The sequence below is a fragment of the Physella acuta genome, unplaced genomic scaffold (genome assembly GCF_028476545.2).
Source record: "Physella acuta isolate Inbredline_101_S28 unplaced genomic scaffold, ASM2847654v3 ptg000574l, whole genome shotgun sequence".
In the NCBI taxonomy this organism is placed as follows: domain Eukaryota; kingdom Metazoa; phylum Mollusca; class Gastropoda; family Physidae; genus Physella; species Physella acuta.
The window spans coordinates 480,143-502,418 of NW_026732093.1; the positions used below are offsets into that span (position 1 = coordinate 480,143).

Consider the following 22,276-nt stretch of genomic DNA (forward strand, 5'->3'; position numbering starts at 1 on the left):
TTTAGGAAACTTTTAATCTAATCGCAAAGTGTAAAAATAAAACTTTAGTTAGATTTACTTCCGCGTATAAGCTACGTAGTAAGCATAGTATATTTTAGTAACATCTAAAATTAGAATACGTCGGCCATATAAAAACTTCTGACCGGAGCCATATTTTGTTGGGGCTCTGTAACAGGTTACTTTGAATTTCCAAATTTTTGGATTCATTGAAGATGCAGGCTATCAAATGTGTGGTTGTTGGCGATGGGTAAAGATATTTATTAATATTTTCGTTTGTGTGAGGAAAACTGTTTATATTTGAATTAAACGGACTGATTAATTTGAGAAAAAAACATCACTAGACTTTCGTCCGACGAAGGAATAAGTTATGACTTCCTCATTTTGCAGTAGACATTACACTTACAGCTACTGACTAGACTACTTACTTATTACCAACTTACACCCACGGCACTTGTATTATTTACTGCCACTTGTTTTACCACTAACTTGTACTAGATTTAACTAGATCTAGATACAGTAAAATATGACATGTAGGCTCAGATCTAGTGAAATCTAGTCTACTCACTCTAGCTAGTCTAGTGCTAGTGACCACTACAGTACAGTAGTAAAAAATCAGTAGTTGACTTCAGTGTATGCCTGAGTCAGTGAGTGTTATACAGTCATAACCAATTCATTATTTCCTATTTAATAGGCCTATTTCTATTTGTTAGGCGTTAGCCTAATAAAAATTGAGAAATGAATGAACTTGGGCCTTAAAAATTGAGGCGACAGAGTCGACAAGAATCCTTCCATCTCATTGTTGATATGGATTTAAAATGTTTTTGTTTTTTTAAATTTGCAATCAAAGCGACCATAAAAATAAAAAAATAAATAAAACTCAGGCCTAAAAATAATTCAGAAAGTTAAATATTTTTAAAATCAATGTTATAAAAGTGTATGGTTTTTAAAATATTTAATGGGCCTCTCGAATACCTTTGAGACTTTTCTCGCTCAGGTTCATTAAATCTGATTAGGCCTTTAAATACATTTTTTCTTTCAAAAATATAAATTTGCCTACCTACAACTCTGTTTAGTCAATTTACTATTCACATCTAGATCTACTAGATTCCAGATCTAATATGTGATTAGAATATAATATTAATTAGATTTACGCCATAATTTTTGTTTAACCCGGTGCTGAAGAGAAAAAACTGAAAAATTTCTAGGATCATCATAATGACAATACATACTAAACTAGATCTATCTAATAAATAATAGTTAAATAGCAGAACTAATTTTATGACATGGTTGACAAGGTATAATTGATTAATTAGTTACCAGTACAGTTGAGTATGTATAGTGTAGTAAATAATTGTCTAGTGTTGTGACATTTTGTACATTTATCACATTATAACATTTACAAGATATGATTAATCCTAATTGTCCTTGCTATTTCTTTCTTACTTACAGTGCTGTGGGTAAAACTTGTTTACTCATTAGTTACACCACAAATGCCTTCCCTGGAGAATACATACCTACTGTGTAAGTAATAAGTGTGCATAAATTTCAGTGTGATATCTATGGTTACCAGTTATTTTATAATTTTGTTCTAATCTTACTTGTATCATAATTATATTTTGGCTTATAGCTTATTTTCTTTGAATTTTGTAAACATTTAATTTTATTACATGAATAAGGGTTTACATATAAATAATGTGACTATTATTCGCAGGTTTGACAATTATTCAGCCAATGTCATGGTTGATGGAAAGCCAATTAATCTTGGACTTTGGGACACAGCCGGTCAGGAGGATTATGATAGACTCCGTCCTCTCTCATACCCTCAAACAGTGAGTAGTGTTATTGATTTGGCTTGGGTGTGGATCTTGTATACACACAGGCAAATATAATCACACATGATCTTCAGTTCTGTAGAGCTGTATTGTTGACTTGCTGGCCATCCAGTGGTCTTTGAAAAATAAATTACTTGTCTTACTTTGTTTGTTTTGCATTTCTATTCATTTCAAAGTAAAAGTTTCATATAAGCATTGAAACAAGTCAGAAATCAGCACATGATTAATTCTCATTAAAATTGTTAGTTCAGATATTTAGAGGTATGCTGCTGCATAATTTTGTTCTTTTCACCTAAAAGCACCAAATAGGCCTACTTTATTAATATAGTTGTTTTTTCACCTTTGAGGGCCATTTTATTTTAGTGTTCAGTCTCACATTAAACATTTTACATAGAGATTTTCAAAAGAAACAAAAACAATGATTAGTTCCGTGCCTCATTAGGAACAGTAGAAATACTTTGTAGCTTTTTAAAGTTGAAATATAAGCTCATCACTTTTAGAGTGACAACTTAAATATATATATTTTGGTAATATAGTCTGAAATTTTTCTCTCATTGTTTAGAAAGGCAGCAAACCCCTTTTTAAAAAAAAACTTTTTAAAGTATTATTTTAAAATAGATACTATGATAATTAAACCACTGATATGCACACATTTTTCAATAAATAGTTGTAATGTAAAAGCCAAAATATACTGAAGAAACAAAGGTATCTTAGTTCTGGTAATTTTGTTCTTTTTTTTATAGGATGTGTTTCTTATATGCTTCTCATTGATCAGCCCAACAAGCTTTGAGAATGTGCGGGCTAAGGTAAGGTCATTTATAGGTTGAGGCTATTCAGAATCTTTTCATTAAATATATTGTATAAACATGTACTTAGGCTGTAATGAAGCTCACTCCTTAAAATCTATTGTGTATAGTTACATATAGTAAATTATTTTTCCAGATCCTAGATGTTAATTATTGCTTTTTATTTATTTAAATGGTTCTTAAAATAGCCTTCCCCTTCCTAATTCCAAAAAAAATAAATCTTTTTTTTTCAGTGGTTCCCTGAAGTAAGCCATCATTGTCCTAATACGCCTATCATTCTTGTGGGCACTAAGCTGGACTTGAGAGAAGATAAGGAAACTATAGAGAAATTGAGAGAAAAGAAGTTGTCACCCATCACATACCCACAAGGATTGGCCATGGCTAAAGAGATCGGCGCTGTTAAGTACCAAGAGTGCTCAGCTCTGACACAAAAAGGGCTAAAGAATGTATTTGATGAGGCTATCCGTGCTGTGTTATGCCCTAAACCAAAGCCCAAGAAGAGGAACAAATGCAAAATTTTGTGAGCAGTAATTTCTTAAACATTGTGTATCATTTGGTCAATTAAGATGTATCAAATTTAATAAAGCTTTTAGTAATGGCACAAACTTTCTTTTGCCATGAAACCATTGGCCTCAGTCTGTGTATGTATACACATAAAATGTTTTTTAAAATTCTTCTTATCACCATTCAATTTTTAGCTGTTGACAATATTGTATGTATATGACATAAATTGAATGATTCAAGTAGATTGTTTGAATGCTATTTCTTCCATATATTTTCTTTAGTTTGTCTTTTTAAAATAATGTAAATTGAACTTTTTTTTATAAAAATACTATCGCCAGATACATATATCATAGAAGTAAGATTTCTGAGAGTCTATTTCGTGTTCCAGTTGCTCCTTGCATGGACAAATTTTATGGTTTTTGTACACTTTGTTCTTGTTTCAGTTAGAGCTTAGCAGTGTGTCTAGTATATGCTTGACACAATACTACAGGTTAGAAAATAAACTTCAAACACAAAAACTAAAAAATGTATACTATACTACATTTTAAAAAAAAGACACCACACTAATATTTTTTTTTCAGTATTTATATTTCAGTTTAAAAATAAATGACAAAAAAATGAATGGCTAAAGTTTTTAAAAACTTGACAGTACTACAAGATGGCGAAGAGACTTGACACAGACCAAAGACTGAAATACAGTTTCGACCAATACAAATTACGATAAAAGCAATTCCAGGGCTGTGTGGTTGGGGTCTTGATAGGTGGATCAGACTCTAAACATCTATTTTAATTAGAAAATGATTTCATGAAAAAATAATCAAAGTGGATGTCTACAGTGTTAACATTTGTATTAGGCCTAATTTAATAACATTTAAAAATTCTCTAAAGATAGGTATTTATTCTATGGCACCAGCTCCACAGCCCTGCATAATACAAGTTAAGAGTTGGGCTTGACATGGCAAGTCTTCGAGATTTGTACAGTATGAACAAAATTCTTTTAATTAAAAGTAAAAAAAAAATCACTTGTACACTCTATTATCTAAATTTTATTCATACGCTGTGTTTAACTATAGATGATCTTGTCATTAAAAGCATGTTTTAAATTATTTATTTTGTTGTCATTTTGTCCTACTAAAGTATAAGTTTACTAAATTAAATTGTCCATACAGTAGTTGTTTTTTTATAGCTACTTTGCAGTTTGCTGAGAAGTCTAAAACAAAAAATTCACAAAATCTTTATCAATGTACACAGCAGATCAATAGAATTTAATGCATAATACTTTTTGTGATAGGACACATTGCATTCTAATTCGGTGTATCAATTTTGCATTAGGAGCAATTTGAATTGTTGATAAATAAAAAGTTTAAAGTCTCTGAATTAAATATTGGTACTGCCAAAACAGATATCACTGTAAACAGCTATTTATAGGCATAAAGTTAATAAAATTTAGATCTAATTTTAAATTGAAACAAGATAAATAATCAACTTATGCATAATACTTAAGCCTAAATATTACTAATTAATAAATAAAATGTCAAACACTATAAAAGTAAAAATAGACAGGCCCAAATAATAATATAATTCAAAACCACATTTGAATATTCTTCAGAAAACATCTTTAGTGGTGGTTTAAATTGTATTTTAACATGTCAGATCATTTATATGATTTTTAATACAAGTATGAGGAACCTTAACAATAACAAGCTTTTTAAATTAAATGCATTGAAAATGATATTAAGAAAAATTTGCTTTCTTTATACAAGTTTTGATAACTCTTGAGATCTTTAACATATTTTAGAGACCAAAGCTTTTATAAAATAAAGCAAATTAGCTTTATTTTCAAAGAATTTTTTTAAAAGCTTGTTATCTCCCCTTAATTTTAAGATAGTTTTATTAATTTTTTAAAGACTAATTAAATAAAGAATAGATATTCTTGCATTGCCACCCAAAACTAATGTATCTACATTAGAAGTGTGTCAAAATTGCCACAAACCTAAGAACGGACATTGTAAACTCAGTAAAAGCTTGTAAAAAATCAGCTTATTTTGGAAAATGAAATTTCTTTGAAAGAGGAGAGAGTGACCCGCATCAAGATTCATGTCTGTTGGGATTGTAATTACAGTGGGGTAAACTCAACTCAACCTGTGCTGAAAAATAAGGAAAATTACAGCATTAATAGAAAATCGTTTGCTAACCCTTCATTTGATACAGTTGTAAAGTCTCAGCCTTGGGCCTGCATCATATAATTACTATCTATCTATATATATAATTCTCTTCTGTGAGACGCTAGAAAACAAGCTGTAAACGCGCTCCCTACCATCCCCACCCCTACATGGTCTTAGTGAGCTGTGGTTCACGCTATGTTTACCTTCGTGGAGTCGGGTTTAGTGACGGCTATTAGGGGCAGATAATTTAGTTTGAAACGATTTTAAACGTTGGGGGGGGGGGGGGGGGGGGTATGGTCCTTAACGAGCTACCTATAGTGTTTTAAAGAAATATTTTCAGTGTCAGCGTTGGTACTGTCGAATTCACAAATTATGAATTACTGAAAAGAAGAAAAAACATTAACTAAATAGCGGCGTATGTTATGCGGGCCGGCTCGTATTATATAATAGGCCTAGATTCTATCTAGATCTATACTACATAATAATATAATATATTATATTATTATTATAGGGGCCTATTTATTAAATTTTTTAGCCAACCACCTTCGACCCAGTTTTAAATCAAAATCATTAAAATTAACTTATTAACACAATTTTTAAACCCCTCCCACTTCCAATAATATTTGCACGATCTCTTATGAAATAAACGCTTCAAAAAATTTATTTACATTATTTAATATTTACTTGTAAGATTTTATTTTTATTCCCAGCTCCCAACAAATTCACTACAGCTGAGATATTTCAGTTGCTTTAATAACGTTTGGGAGGTTAGCTTAACAAAGGGACATCATTCCAAAAACAAAATCAATAAATGTACACAACGAAGGTTGATAAAAAGCAGCAACATAGTTAAAATAAAATGTCTTGCTTAAAACTTCCGTATGATAAAAAGTTATAGATCTAGATGAAACATAGATCTAAATCTAAAATGTCTTAAGTAATTAAAATCAATTATTTAGATCGAGATCTAGAATTCGCGAATGGTAAGTTTAAGTTTAGTTTTTGAAATAAATAAATCGAGATAAGGCTGCTACCTTAGTACCTAGTCCTACTGTCTGAAATCAGAAGTCAATCTTGAATCTTGACTAATTTTATTTATGGTTAGAAATTGGTAGGACTAGGGTTAGGGACAGGGTTAGCAATTGACATTAGCCAGCCATGTGTATTTTAATACTATTTAAATTTACTATTTAGTTAACTACCAGTAAGTTCAGTAACCTAACAGTCCTAACACCCCCTTTTTACTTTCTCGTATATACGTAGTATAGAGAAAGTATTGTAATCGTGCAAAAAAAAAAAATCGAGATTTTTACAAATCTCGACGTTTTACACCTCACTGATACGGAAAAACATAATTTTGCAATCTTGTCCGTATGTCTGTGTGTGTGTGTGTCTGTCCGTGTGTGTGTCTGTCCGTGTGTAAACACGATAACTTGAGTACCGTTACAGCTAGGTTGATGAAATTTCATATATAAGTATTTTATCAAAATCGTAGATCCGTATCAACTTTTGAGCGATTTCCGATAACCGGAAGTGGTACTTTTCCTACTTTGAATTTTTCAAAAGCCTATAACTTGAGTACTATTTCAGATAGATAAATGAAATTTCACATGTAAGTAAAAGATCTAATTCTCTACCTTCTGTTCAATTTTGAGTAATTTCCGTTGACTGGAAGTAGTAATTTACGCTACTTCCGATTTCTCAAAAACTAATGTAAATTTTAAAAGTACTAATAATATTGCGCACTATTATGCGCTTTTTTTATTTGCGTTCACTTGGTGTGCAATTAATTTGTCTACGAGATTTTATTCTATTTTTAAAACTTTAAGTATTTAAAATGGATTAAAAATCATGTCTATGCCCGAGTTTCCATCCCCTGTTATTTTATATAAGAATATTCGAGAAAGTTTAGGGGAGATCACTCCCGGTTTATTAACTTAAGGAAGATTCGGCATTATCGGATACCAGTATAAAAATTCCCCTGAATCTTTGACAGATTTATACATTAAAAAGTAGATAGTGGATATTAAGTTTGATTTTTAATCTACTTATTCTTATTACTTACACATGACTATATCTAGAATAATCTAGATCTACTTACTTTGGTTTAATTATTATAATATTTAATTATTTACCCTCACTTTGGAGGCGCTTGTAAAAATCACATGGATCTTTCTTTTCCATCAAGTACTTGAGCACTAGATATAATGATTTCTAATATATTGAATATCCTGTTTATAAAAAGTCATTCTTTTAAGTTAGTGTGACCTGACTACTTTTGTTAATTTCATGAGAGCTCCTTAAATCGGCTTAAAGTCTTTCATAAATGATATGTGTTTCAAGGCCAAGAAATCAAATTACTTGAAAACTAGTTAAATCTAATCAAATAGTAATACTTGTTAGTCTCAATCCCACTACAACATAATAATAATCCATTGTGGGTGTAGCCAAATGTTCATGTGATGTAACTATGACTTATGGCTTATCTTATGACGCCATAAAAAATCAGTAAACCAAACAGGAAAGGGTGAGGGGGCAAGATGGACCTAGTCTGCAATAAGATTGGGCTAATGTGATAAAATAACTTTAAGCAATCTTTTAATTAGGTTTTTTGAAGCTGTTTATTAGTCCTGGTAACTTTTATACATTCATTCCTAAGATATGTTATTATACTTTTGTAAAGTTCTTTTCAAACATTTTAGAAATAAATGAGAAATTCAAATATGAATTCATGTCACTTGCCAAGTAGTTTTTACCATGGAGATAAAGATAGACAAACTCTGATTTTGGAATTTTTTTCAGGGTAATAATGACTTTGGATAAAAAGTCAGTATATGATCAATTGACTTGGCATACTATACAGTGATTGACCTAAAATAATTTTATTATTGCAAACTATTTTGATATTTTTATCAGAATGCTGAAATAAATGGACCTGAACTGTTGTAGTCAGTAATGAGATAATGTTTATGTAATTTAATAATTTGAAGTAGTTTATTCAGCCTGATAACTTTTAGCAATGCACATTTATTCCTGATATTTTTTTTACTCCTGTCAAGTTCTATAAAAATGTTATAAAATATACAAATTCAACAATGAAGTGAAAGAAAGCTGGTCACATTCTTAAAAGCTTACATAATTTACTTGTAAGATTTTATTCCCAGCTTCCAACAAATTCACAACAGCTGATAAGTTATATATATATATATATATATATATATATATATATATATATATATATATATATATATATATATATATATATGTTACGGTCAAAGCCCGAGGTCGGCCAATGCTAGGATTGGCCGGCCAATCCGCGCATTGGCCAATATCGCCTCCTATAGGTCGGCCAAAGTCCGAAACTTTGCTTGATTTTGGCCTTTGGCCGGCCAATCCGCAGACTGGCCGTGGTGGACCGGCCAAAGTCTGAAATAGCTCTTGATTTCGGCCTTCGGCCGACCAGTCCGCGGACTGGCCATCGTGGACCGGCCAAAGTCTTAATTAGAAGATCATATGGCTATGGACGACCGGCCAAAGTCCGAATTAGAGGATCATGAGTAGATTTTGGTTTTTTTTTATGCCGTAAGGATCATGAAATTAAGTCTTTATTGATTATTAATTAAAGTAAATGACAGAAACATTCAAATTTTTTATTGTACTATAGTCTCAATCTATCAATATCATCATTTGTTTCAACAAGTTGAACTTTTATGGCATTTAGAATTACATAGCAGCTTGTTATTTTTACACTTGCAGCGATTTGTTGAGCACTTAGTTGTGCAATTGCAGCGAGTGTAGCCTTGGCCCCCAGTCAATGATTGTGAAGAAGCGATGGTTCGTAGTGATTTTTCCACAGTGCCAACTGACGACAATAAGAGCAGTTTTTCGTGAAGAATTGAAAACTCACTTCTAGCATACAGTTGTTTTAGAACACCATGTTCCGTTCCTAATTTGTAGAAACCGCCCTCGACGCTCATGACAACTGCAATCACGCTTCGGGGATCACCGTGACCTCTGTCAACATCTGGAAAACGGATGCGTACATTGTCACCCACTTCACCATCTTTAAATTTTGTATTTGATGTTTTAAGCATCTTAGCACCTTGAGTTTGCTAGCCAGTATGAGCTGCTGATCTGTGTTCCATGATGTCTTGTTTGTTGTGACACAATCTGCAGGTAATGTTCCCTCCGTACCCTTCGTCTGCTTCATTGAGTATTCCACAAATAGCATGGACATCGTTGCCACAGGATCCAAAAGAATGAGCTGCACTACAATGTTTTTCACAAACTATATAGAATCTGTTGGCCACATTATTGTCACGCAACTGGTCTGGACGTTCCACAAGGCAGTAGATGTGTTAGCTGAGGATGTCGTTGCATTTATGGCAACCTCCATTTTTTGTTCAATGTTCTCAAGATCTTCCCCAGTAACTATTTTATCGAGAGCCCATATATGGAAACTAACATGGATTTACATTTTTTTCTTTTGACAGCCATCTGCTATGTCTGTCTCATGGTCTGACGGTCCTTTTGATCCATGTCGCCTTGCATATAGAATGCTATACAAACAAGAGCTAAACAATACGTTACTATCAATACAAACGCACCCAGAATAATGAAAATGCGATCACAACTTAGTCTAGATAGAACATTGGCCAGGACATCCCGGCCAGTGCGCGCATTGGCCGGCCAATGTACAAAATACGCTGTCAAGTTTAAGCGCTTCGGACTTTGGCCAGTACGTCCCGGCCAGTGCGCGCATTGGCCGGCCAATGTACGAAATACGATCTTAGTGCTAAGTTCTTCGGGCTTTGGCCAAGAGAGCCGGCCAATGCGCGGATTGGCCGGCCAATCCGCGGTTTGGCCGGACTTCGGGCTTTGACCGTAACATATATATATATATATATATATATATATATATATATATATATATATATATATATATACATATATATATATATATACATATATATATATATATACATATATATATATATATATATATATATATATATTTATATATATATATATATATATATATATATATATATATATATATATATATATATATATTTATATATATATACATATATATATATATACATACATACACACACACACACATTTGTACATACTAGAATTGATGGATATAACTATTTAATATCTGCAATCAGATGAACGCAGATAACCCTGAGGAGAAATTACCTTGGAGGAAAACTCAGCTGCTTGGTCAAGGTGCCTTTGGCTGCATACATTTATGGGAGAATGTTGTAAGTTAAAATTTTCTTTGAAAATCTCTTTTAATTTTAAATTCACACTTTAAAATAGACACAACAAAAATCCACTATCCCATAACTAAAAAACACAACAAAAGATACATTCAGCTAATGACCTTGATCGAAATGTAATCTCTTTGTATATTTATTCATATTACTCTTGGAATTAAAAAATCTTTTTCTATAAATATGAAAGTTTTCTCTTTGTTACTAACATGCTTAGTTTTATTTTTTTTATTTGTAGCAATTCTGATTCACTTTTGTCCTTTTCTACTAAAATTTCACTTGTGATATCGTTGCTATTTCACAGGAGACAAAAGAAAAACTGGCAATCAAGACATGTAAGCATAAAGAAGAGATGTCTGATAAAACATGGGAACGCTGGAAGATGGAGGTGTACATCATGGGAAAGCTGAAGCATGAAAATGTTGTTCGGGCTGTTGATCTTCCAGAAAAGCTGAGCCCTCAAAGTGGTCAGCCACCAGCATTAGCCATGGAGTACTGTGAAGGTGGAGACTTAAGAAAGGTCTGGCACCTTCTTTTGGATGTGGCTGAATATTATCACTGATTGTTTTACTCAAAAAGTTCTAGTTTTCAATTAGTTCATGATTTGTAAAAACAAAACTTGATTGTTCTAATTGTTTCAGGTTCTAAACCGGCCTGATAATTGTTGTGGACTGAAAGAAAATGAGATACGCCAACTTTTAACTGGGGTAGGCAGCGCCATTGAATATCTACACAGCAATCGAATCATCCATCGAGATCTAAAACCAGAAAATATAGTCTTAAAATGTTTGGATGAGAACAAGGTGATTTTTAAAATTTATTTACAGTCCAGTTCATACACAAAGTTGGGCATGTTGTTTAAATCCTCTATCATATACTTAATTAAGAACGAAGAAGAAGAAGAAAATTCATTTTATATGATATACAAATATAATATAGTCAGCTCACAGTACTTCTTACTTCCCTTAAATGGCTGTACTACAGAACAGAGTGGGTCAGGTTTTTTAGACTTAATTTAATAAGTTAGTCATTCTCTGGTGGTCTGTGTGAAGACTAAATAGTCACTAAAATGATTAACAACTTATGATGGCAAAACAAATAATTGGCTGAATCTAAGTAAATAAGTTAAATTAGCATCACTTTTCATATATTTAAAAAAAACCTAATAAGCAACAGTACATTATTTAGTTGGGTACTCTGTTTGTATTAATCTTATACATTTTTCTTTTCTTTTAGATATTATATAAAATAATAGACCTGGGTTATGCTAAAGAACTTGATTTGAGCAGTATCTGTAACTCATATGTTGGAACCATGCAGTACTTGGTAAGAACAGAATTTTTGCATTGTACATGAGAGGTTATTTAATAAAAATTAAACTTCTGTTACAAAAATCAGCACTAAAAATAAGTATAAAACCTCACATAAATATGGCCAATAATAAACATGCTCATCGCCCGCAAAGTTAAAAGGTTTTTTTAATTAATTTTTGCAAAGTTTTCTTAGGCGTTTAATTAAGATATAATTATTAATGTCATATTTGTTGCTATAAAACCCCACATGCTATTTTTCAAGGTGTGTGAACCATAAAGGATAATACTTAAAAAAAAGGCTTGTGAACAATATTTAGTCATATCTGATTACATGTTATAGTAAGTTCCTTAACAAAACTAATTCATGATTCTATGTGCACAACTTATTATTACAGGCTCCAGAGTTGTTTGTTACTAAACCTTACTCCAAGACAGTTGATTACTGGTCATTTGGATGCTTGGTTTTTGAGTGCATTGCTGGATTTAGACCATTTTTACCAACATTACCACCAGTTGAATGGTGAGATAATTCATAAATATTCGTAATAGAGACCTGTCTTTATGTTTCAAATCTTAATTTCTAAACTCAGATTTAGGCATGTTGCTGAAGTCAGGTGAATGACAGTTATGCCTAACCACATTGCACCAAGCTTTTTAGATACATTCTTCTATAGGACTAAGACAAGAGGCATAACTGCTTACTAACCTCAACTTCCTTTCCCAAATCATTTACAAAATACAACAGAAAATTGTAAAGAATTATTTTATTTTACAAGACAAAACAAAAATGCTTAAATTCCTTTAAAAGAAGTTTGAATTGTTAGCTGTGTTAGACTGCACAAAGCCACAAGATGTAGCCAAATTACTCATTGACTGTTTTGTGATGTTAAAAATTTAATTGAGCTATAACAAGTTTAAAAATATGTACACATTATACTCCAAGGCACAATGTTGTCTGTAAAAAATCACCTGATGATATCAATGCCCAGTATGATGAAAATAAAGAAATAAAATTTTCAAAGAAGCTCCCTCCTAATAACCAGTTGTGCAGGTAAGATTTGATTATTTATACTTTTTTCCTTGTAAACAAAAGCTTCAATTACCACAATATAATCATCCTTCCTCCTGGTGTATAAGAACTACTTGATGATTTATGATCTCTGCCTTATACATGTGATTAGACCACTCCAGAACTACCTAGAACAGTGGCTGAGACTTATGCTTAGATGGGATCCCAAAGCCAGAGGAGGAGGAATAGTACAGGCACAAGGGATAGAGAGGCCAAAGTGTTTTTGTGTGTTAGAACAAATTATGGCAATCAAGGTAAAGTAATTTTTATGAATCAGAATTCATACAGTCAGCTATAAAAAGCTTTGTATTGTATAATGTGTGTGTTTTCTTTAAATTCACCCACGGTTTATTACTGAGGTAATGAAAAGAAAAAAAATGAACAAATATTACATTTTTAGAAACCGTTAAAGTTCTCACTCTAAAAGACTGAAACAATGCTTTATAGTGCACACTATTTGAGATCTTGTTTGAGAATGGGTCACTAACTGTTTTTTTTTTAGTCGGGTCTAGTCCTGGTCTAAAATCTGTTACCAGACTTTTAAAAAAATAGCATTAATTTTGCATCTGACAAATGGGTTATTACTCGCAAAAAAAAGTGTATTTTGAACTAAGCATTTAGCTTTATCATGTAAAAAGCACCAATATTTTTAAAATATTGAGAATGCATTACATATTTGTATATATTTAATATATACTCTCTTATATTTTTATCTTGTTAGATTTTGCACATTCTGTATGTGGAAATGAACAGTATTCTGTCTTTCAATGTAAATGAAACACACACAATGAAAGAAGTTCATGCAGCCATTGAGCTAGAGACTGGGATACCACCTCAACAACAGTACATTATATTAGCCAATGGTGTCAAGCTGGAGCCCACAGACACAGCTCTTCAGGGCTGTTCAGATCCAGTAAGTCATCCAGTGTTGTTAGTGATCCAGTGTGGTAAGTCATCCAGTGTGGTTAGTGATCCACAGTGTGGTAAGTGATCCACAGTGTGGTAAGTCATCCAGTGTGGTTAGTGATCCACAGTGTGGTAAGTGATCCACAGTGTGGTAAGTGATCCAGTGTGGTTAGTGATCCACAGTGTGGTAAGTCATCCAGTGTTGTTAGTGATCCAGTGTGGTTAGTGATCCAGTGTTGTTAGTGATCCAGTGTGGTAAGTGATCCATAGTGTGGAAAGTCATCCAGTGTGGTTAGTGATCCACAGTGTGGTAAGTGATCCAGTGTTGTTAGTGATCCAGTGTGGTAAGTGATCCACAGTGTGGTAAGTGATCCAGTGTGGTTAGTGATCCACAGTGTGGTAAGTCATCCAGTGTGGTTAGTGATCCACAGTGTGGTAAGTCATCCAGTGTTGTTAGTGATCCAGTGTGGTAAGTGATCCAGTGTGGTTAATGATCCACAGTGTGGTTAGTGATCCACAGTGTAGTTAATGATCCACACTGTGATTAGTAATACATAGTTAATGATCCACAGTGTGTGAATATTAATTTGAAAAAAAAAAAGCTTTAAAAAATATTATTAAAAGTAAAAAAAAAAAAGTTTCAGTTTTACCCAATATTCTGAAATCTAAAACTAGATATTTTATGTTAAATAAAAAATATTTTGTCATCTTGAATGTTTTCTATATTATTTGTTTATTTTGTAGAATACAGAGGAGGTAATTGTCTTTTTGTTTCGGCGAGGAAATCTCCAATATCAAGCTAAAAATAAAAAACTACCACAGCAGGTACAAGCTATAGCTAAAGAACCAAGTACCCTTCTTCCTCCTAAGGTAATCCCCATTTTATATTTACCTATTTTATAAAAATGTGTTGTTAGGAATAGGCTATGGATACTATCAAGAACATGTTAGGGTTTGCTCATTGTGTGGCCTGTAATGTATTTCATCTGCAGACTTAGATGTATTGTATATTGTATACTTATTTGAACAAATAGTGTAATGTATTTTAGAATGTTTATTTTACAGTTACATGTAAATTAAATTAAAATTAGTTGTACATATGAACCTAGGTTGTAAATTCAGGTGTAAGCGCTCACTGGTCTGTAGAAAAATCTTGTAACTTAAAAAACAAACAAATTTCATTCTATTTTTAGGACCATCGTAAAGCGTGGGCACATGCTGTCCACTGGTGTGCAGTAACAAACAGAGACTATAAAAGGATAATTCTAAGTCACAGGGCAGCTCTGTAAGTTTTCAGTTAGTCACAGTTTTGACTTGTCAAAACTTTGATTAAGCTGTTAAATGTTTTTTTAGCTTATGCTTAAATGTCTAACTACATTTTTTTAGCCCATTAATGAATAATTCTTTAGCTCTACTTAATGAATGTCTAACGCCTAGATAGAGATTAAATTTTATAAACTGACCAACCCAGGTTGAGCCTCCTACGTAGCAACAGTTTAGTCTCTAAACAAAAGTGGCAGATGACGAGTGAGATGGGTAAGCTTATGGCCTGCAAGGATCACTTTCAAACCAGGTGAGGATATTTTTTTCTGAGTTCAAATGTAATTAACTGCTGATGTTTTCATTTTGTTTTTAATGTATTTTTTAAATATTATGTTCACATTTTCAGTTTGGACTTTGATCTCCAAAAGTGTAAAGAAAACATTGAGAGTAGGTAGATTGTTTACTAAAAATAAGTCTTCTAGACTCTTTCTCTCTACTCTTTCTCTCCCCCCACCCCCCTCCCCGTATAGAATTAAATGCATGGCCTCAAGCTTGAAAATAACTATTCTTTTAATTTATTTCCAAATTACATATGATAACAATAATAAATAGCTACCCTTCTTCCTAGATGATAAAGCTAATGTCTGGAGAAGTAAAATGTATGAGGTGTGGACACACATGGCCAGCCAGTTGAATGAAATAAATAACCTAGTAAGTTCAGATTTCCAGTTTTTTTTTTTTTTTTTTGCCTTTTAAGCAGTCACTTAGTTCTATTTCCCCCTCTCCCAATAAGTAAAAAGTAGTTTCCTTTCCTAATGGCCCATGAGGCAAGTGAAATATAGTTCACCTGTTTCTGTTACCTCTGTCGCCTTTACTTTCCATATCGTTAGTCAGCTATCCATCAGAGTTGAGTGGACTCAGGGATGTTCTACGGAATAGACCCCCTATATGAACTTGAGACTTTTGGCTTGGCAGTGTGAGGTCTATTATTTGACCATACTGTCCCTCTCTCCCAATAACACAAATAAAAGTTAACGGATTTTGTACAATTTTATTTTTATGAAATATTACTTCTCTGCTAACTCAACTTTTCTTAAAGCCACCTCCCTCACCACCTTTCATGTAGATCAGTAAAGTATCCTACCCTCTAAGTGTGTCTTGTTATTGATTGATGACCCCCTATTGTATTCTTAGTCAATATCCAGAAATGTATTGTTATTGATGATATCCTTTTTCCTATCAAGTTGTTAGAGGTGGCAGTCAAATTTCACTGACTGTATTTGGCATAGGAGATACATCTTTTCTTTTATAAGTATATTTCTACATGAAAATTATGGCCTTTAATTTTTAGCAAGACAGAGTAAATAGTATAGACAGCAAAGCTACTGCCATCACAACAGAAATTGTGGAGCTGCAACGAAGCCCCAGTGGGAAACCAAAACAAAATAACGACCTGGATGAATTGTAAGCTACTTATTAAGTTGCTTATTAATTTACCTAAGACTATTGAAGATTTGAATATTATTATAAAAATGTTCTGTTTTAAAATGTTGTTAGCAAACTTTTAATACAACTTGCAGTGAAACTGGATCCAAAAAACTGTATTCAGAGTTGATTCGTGCCACTCAAGGTAAAAACAGATGTACAATCATAATGCTTTATCATTTCACTAACAATTTACAACATATACAAGTTTCCTACAAGGTAAATGTGCAACCATAATGCTTTATAATTATAAGCATACACACATTTATGCACCTTCACCACACTTACCTGCATTTCTGATCTCTACTTTCACTTTATATCGTTCAGTTATTGTGTTTGTTTTGTGAATTCATAACTTGAAACCTGAATACTTAGTTTTTACCTGTAAGTCATTGTATGTGTTTTGTGGTATAATGAAAAAACTTGTGTGATAAAATGGCGGCAATATTGTCTAGGTGCTGCAGGAGATGGAAGTCATGAAATGATGGATCATTACCCCATGGTGGATCTGGTTGGCAGATGTTTGGTCAAAAGGGAGGAGCAGACCAAATTATTATTTAAACATCTGAGGTTAGTTTGTTTTAACTTTAGGAGCTGACCAAATTATTATTTAAACATCTGAGGTTAGTTTGTTTTAACTTTAGGAGCTGACCAAATTATTATTTAAACATCTGAGGTTAGTTTGTTTTAACTTTAGGCGCTGACCAAATTATTATTTAAACATCTGAGGTTTGTTTGGAACTGGCAAAATTGTTATTTAAACATCTGAGGTTAGTTTGTTTTTACCTGAAGAAGACCTGACAAATAATTATTTAAACACTTGGAATTAGTAAAGTCTGTCTTATCCTGAAGAAGACCAGTCGAAAATGGTATTCAAATATCTTTGTTTGTTTGTGAAGATATGTTATGTATAGGAATAAGGATTGAGAAATGTGATGCAAAATTTATTTTGTATTTCTTAGTAATAAAAACAGTAAAAATCAATCATCTAATTTTTAAAAAAAATTATGGTTATTTTGATGAAACTAGAACTTATCCTACTATAACACTTTTATTTCACAGCAAAGTTTTAGACTGTCAGATGAAACTAGAACCTATCCCGCTATAACTCTTTTATTTCACAGCAAAGTTTTAGACTGTCAGTTGAAACTAGAACCTATCCTACCAGACCTGGACAATGCCTGTAGTGAGATTGCAGCTGCTTCTCAGCAACTCAAGACTATGCAGTTGCAGAGACAGACTGATATGTGGAATGTATTTCACTGGATGGTACCATTTTAAAAAAAAATGTTTCATTGTAGATGTTACTTTTTGTGCTGTACTTTATCAAAAGCTTCTAACTTATAACATTCTGCTTATACTATTTTTCTTAAACCCTATTCCATCGTGCACTTTGTTTTATAAAATAATTAGTTCCCTTAATTAGATTCATGATTTCCCTTACATAAAATTTTACTTAAAACAACTTATGTATAAGTAACTATGAGAAATATGAGAAGTGAACCATAGGGATCTGGTTTTATCTTCTAAACTGCTAGAAACAAAATCTTCATATACAGAAAAGTTGCTGGAATCAATTTATGTTCATTTAATGAACATGATTCAAAACCATGTTACATTGAAAAGGTGTCAACAGAATAATGACACAAAGAAATTTAAGGTTAGAAAAAAAAGCACACCAATGAATTAGATTGTACAATGAGCTGTAGCATCATTCAAAGTTGAGTTCTGAAATTCAAATGTTATTGTGTCTTGTGCAGGAGGCATGTAAGTGATAGTGGTTGTTGAAGCACACTTGATAGAATGTCATCCCCACTGTTGGTTATAAAATTAGTTGAAAAATCAAATTTAATCAATAATCAAGTCAATGTATTTTACCAAGGACACACCCTTTCATATTTTCATAAAAATTGCAAGGAACAAGAGTTTAATAAACTAATTCTTTATTAAAGAAATAATCAGTTCTGTATAACCCAAAAAAAAATTTGTATCACTTTTATTTAAGTAGCAGTTTAATTAATTCACTGCTGGTTTTACCATATATTTATTGATATTCGGAAATTGTAGTCATTTTAATAAACCGGGAGTGATCTCCCCTAAACTTTCTCGAATATTCTTATATAAAACAACAGGGGATGGGAACTCGGGCTATTGACATGATTTTTAATCCATTTTAAATACTTAAAGTTTTAAAAATAGATTAAAATCTCGTAGACAAAATAATTGCACGCCAAGTGAACTAGTGAACGCCAAATAAAAAAGTGTACAATAGCGCGCAATATTATTAGTACTTTAAAAATTTACATTAGTTTTTTGAGAAATCGGAAGTAGCGTAAATTACTACTTCCGGTCAACGGAAATTACTCAAAATTTAACAGAAGGTAGAGAATTAGATCTTTTACTTACATCTGAAATTTCATTTATCTATCTGAAATAGTACTCAAGTTATAGGCTTTTGAAAAATTCAAAGTAGGAAAAGTACCACTTCCGGTTATCGGAAATCGCTCAAAAGTTGATACGGATCTACGATTTTGATAAAATACTTATATATGAAATTTCATCAACCTAGCTATAACGGTACTCAAGTAATCGTGTTTACACACGGACACACACACAGACACACAGACATACGGACAGAATTGCAAAGCCCAGTTTTTCAGACTGGATTACGCATAAAACCTCTTAATTTTGATAAATCTGGATTGATAATTTTTGCCCGATTAAAATAAGTCCTCTATACTTCGGATGTGATGAAGGACTGAGGTGTAATACGGTGAAAATTGTTAAAATTTCAAGTGATTTTTGTGCACGATTACAATACTTTCTCTATACTTCGTATATACGAGAAAGTAAAAAAGGATATAATTTGTTAATGTTTACAGTGTGGAAATGGAAAAGATCCAGCCAATGACTTCCCACCGCTGCCATCAAACATCTTGTACACTTCTTACAGCTCCAACCTTGAATCTATTCAACTCATGGATGATTTTAAAACTAACGCACTGAGGTAAAATGTTTAGCAGATCCGTACCCCTCTCTTCTTCAGGATATACATTAAAATTCTTTTCTTCTTCAGGGTACACATTATTATCCTCATTTTCTTCCAGTCAGGATTATCCTAGTCTTTTTCTAGTCTATCGATCTTTCATATTCAAAATTAATACTTACCATCTTACAGATACAATTTTCTTAGCACACCTTACATAAAGGTGTTAAAATTTTAACTATTGTTTTTTAGGCTGCATGATGTTTTTAACTGTTGTCTGTTAGGCTACACAATCTTTTTAACTGCTGTTTTTTAGGCTGCAAGATGTGGTAGAGACAATGCTAAGAGAACAAGAGGAACATATCACTTCACTGGAAAATTGATGTATCTGGCCAGTATTGTCTGGATTGAGTGTTGATTTAGATATTGCTGATTAGGGGTCATCCATTTAAGTTGCCCACACAAAATATGAGTCCTCTCAAAACTTATTTCCAATTCACTAACTCAATAACACCCAATGTGTTTGTGTACTTTACAGTATAATATATGGTGAATTATTCTTTTTGGTAATGTCGGTTACTGAGTATTAAAGACTGAATCTATAATGTGAAAATCTAGAAAAATGTTTTACAAATTTTAACCTATGGTGAGCTTTTATTTTATAGTAAGGATTTTTATTTTCAAATTTAATATTTTAAAACTGCAAACCTATATAAGCATTTATTTTTTATTATTTTTATTTCTAAATCAAGGAACAGCTGGTGCAGGTATTAAATACATTATTATTCTATCAAAGTAAAGTTCCTAATAAGTTGTAAGGCCACATTGAGTTCCTAACCTCTATTTCTTTTTCTGCATTAGTACGGCAAGGTAAACATGAGAGGTTTAAAGCAGGCACTGTGAATGAATAGTTCTGCGAGGTACTAATTTTATAAATATACATACTGTGATGTAATTACCTGGTGAGTTGTTTAACATAAGTTTTAACATATGTTTTGTATGCAAGATACAAGACTTTTTTCTTGTTATAACCTGTCAGTATATTGGTGTTAAATGCAACATGTCCTTAAACACACACACCCCACCCAGTCCATATGCATTTACATAAGTCGACTTTTGTCCGACGCCCACCCCTCCATGTGGACTACAATGGATGACTCCTTTTTTTATTAACTATTTGTAAGCCTTTAGTGCTGTAGTCAAATTCAATGTGAGAGTGAAGTTAGTTTGGTTTTTATCAGCCGGGTGAAGGTAGCTTTAGCATGTAGATATTTGTTACTCTGTGTATGAGTGTGTTGTCAGTCAATGTGCTAAAGTATGTCTTGTAACAAGGAATATTAAAAAGGGTCCATACTTATTAAAATGACGTCATGTTTTTAAAAATGATTTTTTTTACCTCCCATTATCACTCATCATCACAAAATGGACAAACCCACTAAAATAACGGCACACCTCAGTATCACTTTCTTGGCATTGCTATTTTTGTGTGTTTTAAAACAACAATTTCTTTCTAAAATATTTATTGAGCTCAGTCAACATGGAGTATGTCGATCAATTTTTACTACAATTTACAAAAAAGTCTTATATAAAATGAAAATGTAAAAGCTAAAATTTAGTTTCCAACATTACTTTCAAAAATCCAAGTGTTTCCTCACTTTCTGAACACCTCCCCCTTATTCTTCATCACACAATTCTCACAATAGCACAAACTCTCCCCTTATTTAATTTATGAATGACCCCCCCCCCCCCCCCCCTTAATTGCTTCCTTTTAAAATGTTACCATGCATTTTAAATTAGTCATTATTTAACTAATTATACAAACTCATAGAATTTTATTGTCTGAAAAAGCTTGTGTGAGTACTATTATATGTTGTTTTGTTATTTTATCTTTAGCTATTCAGTTCATTTCACAGAATGTTCATAACATCCTCTTCTCACTTTACAATTATTTATACTTATAATTTTTCACTATAATCATATGTATAAAAAAGAAAATTAAACACAATTAAATTCTATTCCAACACAAAACTCATTTTGTTTTGTTTTTTTGCTATAATTATATTACAAGCCTTCTTGGCAGACAATGCACAAACTATTTTGAGAAAAACATAATTTTTATGATAAGTGCCTGTGAGTCGTGACATGTGAACATCAAGGCTGATGGGAAAATAATTTTAAAATACAGATGTTACTAAATAGTGCCAGTCTTATGTTGAGAATCATTTATTCATGAAATAATGCGAATTTTCAGATTTCATCAATGCATGTCAGATTTGTAATAAAATACCTATTATTTAAAAATTCAAAGAATAGTTTCAGTAGTATTTATAGTAAAAAAAACTTAACACAAATTTAATATTTTTTCCTAAATTTGTTATATTGGGTGATTAGTAATTAATATTTGTAACTAATATTTCACAAGCAAAGCTAGAGGATAAATTGTGTAGCTCTCAATCTGAAATTCAAGAGAACGTATTTTAAGGATTGATAAATAAAAATGTTTTAAGTACATCATGTAATAGCTGTTTTTATTGTAAATACAATTATATATTTGTATTCTCTCTTAACCCAATCAACCCAAAGTTAATTAAAAAGAGAGCAATTTTTATGTGTGCAATATTTAGAACATGGTGGAGGTGGGGAGATATTGCCTCATTCAAAGTTA

The 22,276-nt window shown here is 32.1% G+C and overlaps 2 protein-coding genes across 2 annotated transcripts; both read left to right on the forward strand.

Annotated features, from left to right (window-relative positions):
* The first annotated feature begins 87 nt into the window (after positions 1-87).
* LOC131946881 (ras-related C3 botulinum toxin substrate 1) lies at positions 88-4,248 on the forward strand. The gene is made up of 5 exons (XM_059307868.1): positions 88-247; positions 1,450-1,521; positions 1,712-1,829; positions 2,576-2,638; positions 2,872-4,248. Exons 1-5 carry the CDS (start codon positions 213-215, stop codon positions 3,160-3,162), a joined length of 579 nt encoding a protein of 192 aa, XP_059163851.1. The 5' UTR covers positions 88-212; the 3' UTR covers positions 3,163-4,248.
* A 1,859-nt stretch (positions 4,249-6,107) lies between these two features.
* LOC131946896 (inhibitor of nuclear factor kappa-B kinase subunit alpha) lies at positions 6,108-21,627 on the forward strand. Its single transcript, XM_059307895.1, has 20 exons — positions 6,108-6,290; positions 10,482-10,577; positions 10,894-11,109; positions 11,231-11,392; positions 11,826-11,915; positions 12,298-12,422; positions 12,846-12,953; positions 13,084-13,225; positions 13,693-13,884; positions 14,622-14,747; positions 15,071-15,162; positions 15,349-15,450; positions 15,547-15,587; positions 15,769-15,851; positions 16,492-16,604; positions 16,721-16,770; positions 17,081-17,195; positions 17,750-17,894; positions 19,508-19,632; positions 19,928-21,627. Exons 1-20 carry the CDS (start codon positions 6,288-6,290, stop codon positions 19,992-19,994), a joined length of 2,193 nt encoding a protein of 730 aa, XP_059163878.1. The 5' UTR covers positions 6,108-6,287; the 3' UTR covers positions 19,995-21,627.
* Positions 21,628-22,276: the final 649 nt, after the last annotated feature.

What these genes read in the sequence shown, in the direction of transcription:
- LOC131946881 (XM_059307868.1), top strand. Translation starts at nt 213, where the DNA reads ATGCAGGCTATCAAATGTGTGGTTGTTGGCGATGG. An exon ending in GGAGAATACATACCTACTGT is followed by an intron (nt 1,522 to 1,711) that starts GTAAGTAATAAG and finishes TATTATTCGCAG; the next exon opens with GTTTGACAATTATTCAGCCA. An exon ending in CTCTCTCATACCCTCAAACA is followed by an intron (nt 1,830 to 2,575) that starts GTGAGTAGTGTT and finishes TTTTTTTTATAG; the next exon opens with GATGTGTTTCTTATATGCTT.
- LOC131946896 (XM_059307895.1), top strand. An exon ending in GGAATGTATTTCACTGGATG is followed by an intron (nt 17,895 to 19,507) that starts GTACCATTTTAA and finishes TAATGTTTACAG; the next exon opens with TGTGGAAATGGAAAAGATCC. An exon ending in TTTAAAACTAACGCACTGAG is followed by an intron (nt 19,633 to 19,927) that starts GTAAAATGTTTA and finishes GCTGTTTTTTAG; the next exon opens with GCTGCAAGATGTGGTAGAGA.